At 39.3% G+C, this 11518-nt stretch overlaps 1 protein-coding gene across 2 annotated transcripts in view; it reads left to right on the plus strand.

Moving 5' to 3' along the window:
• The window catches only part of ROR2 (receptor tyrosine kinase like orphan receptor 2), a 318074-nt gene extending 311286 nt beyond the window's left edge, over nucleotides 1-6788 (plus strand). For both annotated transcript variants that reach the window (XM_079331146.1, XM_079331145.1), the window contains 2 exons: nucleotides 1575-1777; nucleotides 3427-6788. In XM_079331146.1, the coding sequence (XP_079187272.1) occupies nucleotides 1575-1777; nucleotides 3427-4869 (1646 nt within the window). In that variant the 3' untranslated portion in view covers nucleotides 4870-6788. The remainder of the gene's footprint in view (nucleotides 1-1574; nucleotides 1778-3426) is intronic.
• The last annotated feature ends 4730 nt before the right edge of the window (nucleotides 6789-11518 follow it).

The raw sequence follows: 11518 nt of genomic DNA on the forward strand, positions 1-11518 counted from the left end.
ATTTTGAATGTTCCTTGTTATTACAAGCACAATTCATTTAGGAGGGTTATACTTCTAAATGTTTAACTTGCAGCAACTTTGTTTCATACTGTAATTTTTTAATGTTTTCTGGAGATGAGAGTTTGTGAGATATTGTGGCACTTTTTTATTATATACTGGAGGCTTAGTCTGAGGTAGCAATTAATGATGATGCTGCAGTTTGTATTTTGACCTGTCAAATGACAGGCTGTGCATACAAATCACATGTATTTGGTTTGCTCATGCTGCTCAAGGGTACATTCTCATGCTCTTTATGACATCTTTCAGGCAGCAAGGATTTTTAGATCCTATAGAGGGAGATAGAGCACCATGCCTGCTTGGAAATAAACCATTTCAAGGGCAGAAAAAGCAGTTTGAAGTACTTAAAGCAGATGATCTTATCAGAAAAGTTCTACACTAGTGCTAGTTCTCTGTACAGCACAACTGTTTACAAAAATAAAAAGTGCAGCTCTCACAGGTTAGAACTGTTCTGCCCACTTTCCCTGTACTGGTACAGACTTCATACATTGGTAATGGTCTTTGAATATGAGTGTCTTTGGATAGAGCAGTTAATTCTGTGCTTCATTAGGAAGAAAAAGTATGTTTCCTGAAACAAGATACAGATATGTCCTGAAGCCATAAAAGTGGATAGCATGGATCTCTAAAACTGCTCAGAACTAATATGAAATTTTTTAGTTACTTCACTTTTTTGCAGTAACATGATTTGACGTTCATAATAAACTTCTACATTGCATGTACCATAGGGTAAGGATAACATTGTGGTTGTGGTGAAAGCAGTTGCCACAAATAGCAAAACCACAGGTTACAGAACACATCTTAGGCAGCTCCAGCAAACATTTTTGACATCACTATACTTTCCTAAAATCTCCAACTATTAAGTGAAAATGTATTTTAGGAAGGTTCCAGAGCTAAGTGTATTGATGGCTCTTTCATGTCTGTCTCACTCTAACATAAAAGCTCTGCAATTCTATTAACTAAAGAACAAATAATATCTCTACCAGTGAGAAGTGAAACTTATTTTATACTGGGCAGAAGTGGCACAAAGAACAGAGACAAAGAATGGTCCAAGTGTTGATGAAATGACTGAATCTTTGAGAGTGAGTCAGACTGCATTGTTGTGCTGGGTCACATTGAGTTCACTGGCTTATATACTGTGATAAAGACTGCTCACCTGTGTTTTATACCCTGAACAGGAAAATGCAATGATACCTTGGTCTGTGTTCTGCAGTTTCCTCTACTGGAAATCTCAAAAATAAAGTATAATTAATCACATACTACTACAGCCCACACTGTAAATGTGCAGCTCCTAGTTTATCTTCATACTGTTCATTGCTATGTCCATTCAAGCTTTTTGGAAATATGCAGAGGAAAATTACAAAGAAAAACGAGAGGGTAATGTGGCTTGTGTTTTCAGGGTATAGTTTTAATTTTGGTTTAAAATAATAATAATAATAAAACGCTAATAATAATTTGTGTTACTATCAAATAGCTTAAAAATACTTACTGTAAACAATGAGCATTTCTGTGCTTGACAGGTCCACGTGACAACAGCAAAATGGGAATCCTCTATATCCTTGTTCCCAGCATAGCCATCCCTCTGGTGATAGCCTGCCTTTTCTTCCTGGTCTGCATGTGCAGAAACAAGCAGAAGGCATCTGCTGCTACACCACAGCGCCGCCAGCTGATGGCATCTCCCAGCCAAGACATGGAAATGCCTCTCATTAATCAACACAAACAGGTATTTCTTACAGTTTGCTCAGGCCCACGTATTTTCAAAGCATCATGATTTTCAGCATCTCAGGTTGTCTGTGTTCAAACTGAGCCATGTTGTTGGGAACCTAATTTTCCTACTGAGCAGGCTATCTACTTCAGGGAATTCTAGGTCTTACACTTTGCAAGTTTATCTAGAAATCCAGACCTTGGACAACAGCTTTCAGTACACAGTATTTCATGTAATTTGTCCTTACCCATCAATTGCCATTCTGTCTGTTGTCTGAGTGGCTGGAAAAGTGGTTATTTCTGATCCAGTCTTCAGCCTGCAGCTCATTTTTGCTCCTGGTGATGATGTGGCCTGTTTGCCTGTTTAAAGCATGATGCACAGTGGGTTTTTTTGTTTTATTCCTTTTTAACTCAAGACCTCTGGTCTTCTGATTCATAAGTGAGTTGAGAGCTGAGATGGCATGCAACATGTTCCGAAGGCTGTGTATCACAAAGGATGTTAAAAGGAAAATGGCTTTTAACTCATGTCTACATATGTCAGCTCCTGCACAGGATTTTCTGGGTCAGCTAACTGGTCTCTGCACTAAAATCCTGTTCAGAGCTAACGCTGAATTTTTAATCACAGCATTTTCAAGATGCAAGCTTGAATAAACAATGCTTACTTTGGAAGTTGGCAACATCTGTTTGGGAAACTGTAGAGTATTTGATGAATATTACCAACTGTAACTAATTGCGATGATTTTGTGTGTTAATCTGAATATTTAAAGGGAATTTGCCAGCCCAGTCTACAGGCTGTTGGACACTAAAATCAGAGGTTGTTCCCAAATCACATGCTAAAATGTCTTCCCAGCCTGCCACGCAGTGGTGCCCTGTATGTGAAGCTGAGCCAGCTGCACCTCACTTGGTCAGGGGCTTCTCCATCCCATGCTGGTCAGGACAGACTCATTACATCACCATCACAAACTCCCTTGCTTTCCAGATGCAGGAGGAAGGCCCTGGGGGTTTCCTACTCTTGGGTTTGCAGCTTCTTCCTTCAAGTGCTAGAGATAAATTCCTTCTCCTTTCTTCTCCATTTCCACCCTTCTCTTTATTGAAGATAACTCAAAATTCCACAGCAGAGGTACTGTGCACTGCTGCCTATGGGCAGAGGCCATTCCTGTAGTGCAACAGATAAGAAAGGGCATTATCTGGTACTTCAGAACTCAAAGAAAGAGGGTTTTGTTCCTTCTTCTGCTGGAAAGGATGCTTCAGGGTTCACTCTGAGAGTGTCACCTCCTCAGCCTCCTTGCTTTTATGACAGACTTCTGCTGGGCAGCTTGGGGCTGGTTTGCAGGGAAGGTACAGATGCAGTTAATAGATGTCATTACTTACCAGATTTACTCTGAACCAAATATTAATTTAGCTTGCAGGAAGTGTGGCTGCTCCTTTATAAAAGCAATTGTCCTGCAGTATGATTCAATTTATACTTCTGATAACAGTGAACTCATTTCAAGGTTAATTGTGAAATTAATATACTGATGTGAATACACAAAAACCCAGAAAAGTCCTTTTGGCCCAATTTGTCTTCCGTTTGGGGACCTAACCACCAGGAGATCTCATTTCCTTAACAAGACATCCTGTTCAAAAACCATTGTGATTTTTTTACTGACTGTCTTTTCTTCATTTCAGGCTAAGCTTAAAGAAATTAATCTGTCCACGGTACGATTTATGGAGGAGCTAGGAGAGGAGAGGTTTGGCAAAGTCTACAAGGGACATCTCTTTGGTACAGCACCAGGTGAACAGACACAAGCTGTTGCCATTAAGACACTTAAGGACAAAGCAGAACTGGCTCTTCGGGAAGAATTTAAACATGAGGCAATGATGAGATCACGATTGCAGCACCCAAACATAGTTTGTTTGCTAGGAATAGTGACAAAGGAACAACCTATAAGTATGATATTTAGTTATTGTTCCCACAGTGATCTCCATGAGTTCTTGGTGATGAGATCTCCCCACTCGGATGTTGGCAGCACTGATGATGACAAGACGGTAAAATCCACTCTGGAACCAGCAGACTTTTTTCACATTGTGACTCAGATAGCTGCAGGAATGGAATATCTTTCTAGCCACCATGTTGTCCACAAGGACTTGGCCACTAGAAATATACTGGTGTTTGATAAACTGAACGTGAAAATATCTGATTTGGGCCTTTTCAGAGAAGTGTATGCTGCGGATTACTACAAACTGATGGGAAATTCCCTTCTTCCTATCCGGTGGATGTCCCCTGAGGCTATTATGTACGGCAAGTTTTCCATTGATTCGGATATATGGTCATATGGAGTTGTATTGTGGGAAGTCTTCAGCTATGGCCTGCAGCCATATTGTGGTTATTCCAACCAGGATGTCATTGAGATGATCAGGAACCGACAAGTTTTGCCATGTCCTGATGACTGCCCCACATGGATGTACACTTTGATGTTGGAGTGTTGGAATGAATTTCCTAACAGAAGACCAAGATTTAAAGATATTCATAACAGACTAAGAACGTGGGGGAATCTTTCTAATTACAACAGCTCAGCTCAAACTTCTGGGGCAAGCAACACCACACAAACAAGTTCTCTCAGCACGAGCCCTGTTAGCAATGTCAGCAATGCTAGATACATCGGACCAAAGCAGAAAACTCCAGCCTTCCCTCAACCTCAGTTCATACAAATGAAGGGCCAGATGAGACCAATGGTCCCACCTCCTCAGCTCTACATTCCAGTCAATGGTTACCAGCCAATGCCCACCTATGGTGCTTACTTGCCAAATTTTTATCCCGTCCAAATTCCAATGCAAATGGCTCCTCAGCAAATACCTCCCCAGATCATTCCCAAACCAGGCTCCCACCACAGCGGGAGTGGGTCTACCAGCACAGGCTACGTAACAACAGCACCTTCCAATGCATCAGTGGCTGACAGGGCTGCTCTGCTCTCAGAAGGCACAGATGACACACACAATGGAACGGAAGATATTGCCCAGAACCCTGTCCAGGAGGAGGAGGAGGAAGAGGGCTCTGTGCCTGAAACAGAATTGCTGGGTGATAATGACACACTTCAGATGGATGAAGCTGAAATTCAGTCAGAAGCCTGAGGAATTTGGCCTCATTACTAAGAATTCCGCCTCTCTTCCATGCATGGACACAGTAGACCCTTAGGCTTAATAGAGTGATTTTGATCTGACTCAAAGAAACAAAGCTAAAAATGGCAACATCCATTTAAAAGTGCAGCAGTAATGACATACTAGGTTTAATGACCATTGCGCCAGCAGATTTTTGAAACACGGTGGTATAGACTTGCTGAGCTTTATCTTTTTTACTGTCCTACAGTTTTTGAGAGAAGCTGCTTTTCAAATATGTACTGTTGCTGTGCAACATATTGCAGAGTAGCATTGCACGTCATGTATATCATGATACATGAGTGTAATGTTAGTGAATTATGCTTAAACCAATAACAAAAAAAAGGAATTCAACTATGTTGCAGAATTGCTCTAAGCATAAAGAAGTGCCCTGGATGTGATGGACAGCTTAGTTTGTACTATTTATCTCTTCGACGTAATGATCACAAGATTGTTGTTTGCTTTTTGAGTCTGAAAAATTAAATTCTCATCACAATAACAAGAAAAGGGGCAAAACTGAACATAAAATTGACTGTGCTGAGTAAGACCACAGGCCTGTCCAGCCCAGTAGCATGTCTTGAAGGACCATCGATAATGCCTGCCAAGGGACAGACTGCAAGGCAATTTCCCTTGCAGAAATTTCCCAGGGAATTGCCCTGACCTCCAGCAATTTGTGACTTAGGGTTTTACCAAGACTGAAGTGAATTTTTTTTTTCCGGTTAAATAGCCCTTTATGGCTATGGAACTTTCTACCGTGAATTTATCCAAGTGATTTTGAACTCACATAGAGCTAGAGTATCCACAACAGCTTGTGGAATAACATGAGAGGAGAAAGGATGGTTTTCTTTCATCACTTTGGGTGAATGACTGACAGAAGCTTCCAAATGAGATCATCTGACTGCATTTGTGGATGAAAGTATTCCTTCTCTGCTGTGTATTTTCAACAGCATTCAGCCTTAATACACTGTTAACCAAAAATGGGGATATTGTAGGGGATATTATAGGTGTGCACTAACTTAATAAATCCAACTTTAATTGGTTATCAAGTATAGAAAAAGGCTCCACATGTGTGTTCCTACATTGTAAAAGTGTTGGGTTTTGTGCGGGGTTATAGATTTACTTGATTTACCACAGTTAATGCTGGATTGCGTGTGAAACCATGTGTTTTTTTCCCGACATTTTAGTAAAAATTATCTTTGAACTTTAGAAGACCAAAATAAGCAATAATGTACAAGGTGCTGTTTTTGTGCTTCTATTTGCAGGATGAATCATGTACAGACCTTTAAATGTAATTTATGTTTTACTACATTTTATATACTTTTTTTTCATTGAAATATTTGGATTTTTGAATGAATGACTTTGTAACTTAACCATTTACAACATTCACATGTGGTGCAGTCTTATGGTATTGCTGTTTCATTTTGTTAAACATGCAGACAGGTCCATACATTTCATGACCCCTTTCTGTAATACAAGTGGTACACATTCTCATTGTAGCATTGTAGCAAACACACACTATAGCTATAAGTTTTACATCCAACATGGAGTATTCAATAAAGTGAGGCAAAAAGTATGATGAAGTATGTTATCCTACAGCCACTGGTTTTTTTATGGTACTGTGTGGAAATAGAAATGGCCTCAATTGCTTAAGTTGCAGGTTTCACACTTAAACTACAACTTTTTATTTTATTCCATTGGGATTCACTTATAAGCCATGTATCATTGTGATCTACACACCCTGTGTTCAAAGTATGGCAGCATTACTTATTTCTGGCATTTCACCTGGACTTGGAAATGCACTGGTAGGAATAAAATACGAAAGCTTTATTCCTTCTGTTAATATAATGCAGCTTTGGGTGCTTTTACTAAATAAAGGATAAATAAAAAATAAAAAAGAGTGAAATTTATTTATGTGAAGTTCCTAGGTTTTTTTTATGTTTCCTTATCTCAGTTAAATGAACTCGATTAAACAACTACAAAGGTCTTTCTTTGTACCTTTGCTAACTTACTTCAGAGTAAGTGGAGAGCAAGTAGTCTAATTACACCACAGATTTGTCAGTGAGAGAGAAGATAAGTAAGCAAATGAATAGCAGTCAGTGTAAGTTTCTGTACAGCACTGTCTGAAGTTCAGCCTGGTTCTAGTAGTCAAAGAGCATTATGACTTTGTGTACTTTGAATACAGTTTGGGAAACCCCTAATTCTCTTCTTTGAGCCTCATTAATTCACTACAGACAGAAAGAAAGATCAGATTTCTATACTGATTTTCCCATCTCCACTTAATGTGGATATGCTCTCAAAGTGATGGTTGGGGAGCAATACGTAATTTTCTAGGTCAGCCTTGGTAATACACATAGTACTGGAGAGGGGCATTACCCCTCTGTTGATGTGAGTAGGCTCACCTGAGCTGCCAGGATTGACATGCAAACACCTCCTCTGCACTTCAGGAGGGCACCTCTGTACAAGCACTACTTCCAGTGTTAGTGGCTACTCTAAGTGATATGGATTGGCAGTAATTTCTTGTTCTGCAACTTCTAGACTACTCTTGCCTGTGATATCTGCTGCACAGTCCCAGCTGGTGTCAGTCTGCCTTTTCTCTCCAAGACTTGGAAGCAAGGCCAAGGGAGATCAGGGAAGGGATGAGGAGGTAAGTGGATGGGACAAAAGTGGTAAGGTGGCAATAAATAAGGGAAGGGTTGGGGCTGAGTCCAAACAAGACCAGCACAGTACTGGTCATTTGGGCTTGCAACAGTACTTCTTCCTGGCAGATCTAGCAAAGCTGGAATTTTCCTTGAGGGCAGAGCAGGTTTTCTAGCAGCAAATACATGTCTGGATGCCCAGTACAGGGCAAGGTGATTTTGAGACGACTGTGAGGTTTCTTAAAAAGTTTTCTCTTGCCTCTAGTACCCTACTCTGTCTATATGCTTTCCATAAGAACACTGGATCTGACATTAGAAAAAGTGAATTGGGCATTGACACTGTCCACAGTAGTCCACTGGTGAGGCAGGAAGGTCCCTGTTCATAAAAGCATATCGGGTAGATGGAGAATGGATTTGCAATCACAAGGCAGGAAAGCTGACTAACAGTTCCTGATCTCAATGGGGAAACTGGCAATAGAAGTGTCATTAGCTCCAGTTTGACTCCTGCTCTGATATTGTCCAAGAATGGTATTACTGCGGGGTCTTTTCTCTTTTACCCGTTGAGACTACAGTGAAGACAAAGCTATAAAGAGTGCAGTATAGGCAGCTGTACAAAAACTGAGGATTCACCCACAATGCCAAGTACAAGCAGACATTGTTACAAACCTTCATAGGCTGGTTCATTCCTTCATCTAAATGTCACCACTCTTAGTCTGGTGCAGAGGAATAAGTTCCTTGCTGAGATAAAAATCCTTTGCCTCTGTAGGTGCCATGGCTGTGAACATAGTGTGTCATAGGGAATTTACTTCATTGTAACAGTACCTCAAATTTTTATTAGAGAGATGAATTTGATTTTTTTCTTACTTATTGTCTAAGGAGTTCATCAGATGTCACTGGCTTTTGTGTTTGAGGGAATCACCTCACTTCAGCTATGTGGGAATGAAGCAAAAAGGTCTGATGCTTTCTGCAAGAAAGCTCAGGAACATTTGCTGAGTTAATACACTCTCAAAAATATCAGACCTTGAGGTGCTTGACAGAACAGATGTAAGGAGGAGAAACATCCAACTTCACAGGGAGTAGTATCTTCAAATAAACCCTCAGTCATAGTTTCACCATGCTTAGAAAGTAATTCTGTTTCTAGACAGGCAAATGCTAATGCAAACTGTTCTCCAAAACAGCATTTCAGTTACCCGAAATATGAAGAAAAAGTCAATTGGCAAAACCATCTTCTCTTTGAGGAGAGGGACTAAATTCATATTGTAAGGGTGTGTGTTTCTTATTCTGTAAATGAATCTATAAATATTAGTAGAAACCATGACTAGAATCAAGTTTTGGGGATTTACTCAAACAATGGAAAGCTGATATTAGAATAGTAGTAGCATACAGCACAAACAATGGCATGGCTCAATGTATGAGTTTTTAGTTCTACCTCACCTGAAAACTGAATTTTGTTTCTTGTTTCTCAAAAGGAACCTTGTATAGTCTTTGTTTTGCACAGCTTCCAGCTATGACAAGTTTTGGTGTCCTTCAATCACCAATATGAATTCTAAACAATCCAAGGACTGTTAAGTGATACTAAATGTGTTCACTTGGAAAAAATAAACCAAGTCTGTAATACCTGGGTCAGTCAGATCTTTCTCTGGACCAAAATGTACTATGTCTATTGTGATAAAATACAGGAGAATTGGTTCAGCAGGATTTCCTTTCCAGAAAAATGCTGTAAAAACCTTTTGCACCTACTGTTCCTGGCTTGTGCTATGATTGGTGTTGTAAGGCTGTCAACTTCTCCCTCTTAAAAAATACACAGTGGGGGCTCCTAGCACTGGTTTGCCACTGCAGAAGGCTTGACCACTTGGCTTGCTTTGTGACCTCAAATAGAAGGCAACCTTCTCTTGTGCTTAGTGCACATGCCTGATTTTGCAAGAAAAGATGCTGGAATATAAGGAAACAGCTCTGTGATCGAGGTCAAATGAAATGTACAATCACACTTGCTTGATGTGCTGTTGTCCCAGGGCTGCATGTGATCTTTTGCAGCTCTGAATCCAAATCCAGTTTCTCCAGGTGTGTGAGAAATCCCATAGCAGCATGCATGGAGCCCTGCCTTCACGTAGAATTGCAGAGAGGGTTTTCACTGTGTCCCTCTTGTCCTATCCAGGCCCCATTTTTGATTAAAATGAAAAGTATGGTTCCAAATCTTAGCTGAATACCTCAAGATTGCACAAGCAGGGGAAGTAATGTAACAGAGGTTATGGCAAGAGCTGGAAATAGTCTGGGGTTCTGAGGGCTGTAAATCTCCAGGAGAGTCGGAATTTAAAATAATAGAATACTGAGGGAACACAGAATCCCATGTAGCTACTTCTCATTTCTATTGATCTAAAAGAGGAACTTTACTTTATCTCGATCACAGTGTACCTGATGGTTTAACTGTCCTTTTAAAAACCTCTGTCTAAAACTGAAATAATCCATCTGTTCAGTAGGTTGATAACTTTAAAAGCAGTGAAATTAGAGGAGGGAATTTAAGTTAAAAGTACTATATTCATTTAATTGAATATTTATTCCATACACCGAGCAATAAAAAAACATCTTGGAGATTTATAGAAAGTGTTTTTGTTGCTCCATATTTTATATCTGTTACTCAAAAATAATTTTTTTGTAGGAGCCACCCTCCCCAAAGGCTTCTTGCAAATATATTTTCAAACTAATAAACTAATCACTGGAGATGTTTGGAGCTGTTGTAGTTTTGATTCATAGCAATCAGTTTTAAAATCTTATCAAGAAGTTGAAATTTAATTCTTACTCTGCTTTAGAAGTAGCTATTTGATATCCACCAGCATTATGAAACAAAATAAATTCAGAATGACAAAATAATTAATGGATGGGGTGGTGTGTAGAAAAACAGACACTAAAGAAGTGAATCTCTAAGCAACTTAAAACCAGAAGTATTTATAATTAATGGATGGAGTGGTGTGTAGAAAACCAGACACTAAAGAAGTGAATCTCTAAGCAACTTAAAACCAGAAGTATTTAAGGTACATTAATTTAATTTAAATATAATATTACTTCAACTGAGGCTGATTATTCTTAAATGTAGTCTGAGGCTTTACAGTTATGATAAAGATCATTGCCTTGCTCTGTTGTTAATCCTATTTTCCATAACTTGATGTGGTTTTCCATTTAATTACTTTCATATCAGATTTAAATTAAATATTTTTGTGAGAACTAACCTGAGGTGGTGGGAGAAATATCTTGCAAAATATTAGCAGCCTCGTGCTTTTCATACCAAGGAAGGGATATTGTGCTCCATATTTGTTCCATTGTCTTCTGCCCACACCAAATGAATGTCTCCTCAGTTAATACTTGTCTTCTGAGGTCGGATGATAATTTTACAGTAAATTACTGAGGAAGCCTTTCAAATAGTATATTGCTAACTGAGAGCACCGGGAGTAAAAAATTTGGTTCTTTCTGAAGAGAAGGTGTTTCATGCAGTCTTTGCTTCCTCTGTTCCTTATGCCTTTATTATGTCCCTGTCCTTTGTCCTCTCTTAGATATTTCTCAGAGGACAACCACCCCAATCACTATTACATCTCCTCTACTTGAAATACTGTTCTCTTAAGGCAGACTAAAAGAAAAAATGTATATATTTATAAATAGATATGTTTATGAATAGACTCAGTCTTGACATTTTGAAAAGACAATGGAGCAAGAATTTTGTTGTTCACTAACTTGCAGACTCTAACACTCCCAAATGAAAGGGAGTGAAGAAGAAAGATCTTTGGTTTTCAGCATAAATTCGCTCCTGACTTTGCTGTGGTCTGCAGTTTTTCATCCTATTAAATGGAAGTGCTGGATGTCAATTGACATTTTCCCTACTCTTTGCTTATAATTCGTGGCTATTTTTGTGATTTCTTTACCTTTTTTTTAATCCAGGTATATACTGTAACAGTCCTAGGCTGTTGGTGTCTGCTGCTTTTGTGGAGACAGCTTCCCCA

The sequence above is a fragment of the Erithacus rubecula genome (genome assembly GCF_903797595.1).
Source record: "Erithacus rubecula genome assembly, contig: SUPER_Z_unloc_2, whole genome shotgun sequence".
Lineage (NCBI taxonomy): Eukaryota > Metazoa > Chordata > Aves > Passeriformes > Muscicapidae > Erithacus > Erithacus rubecula.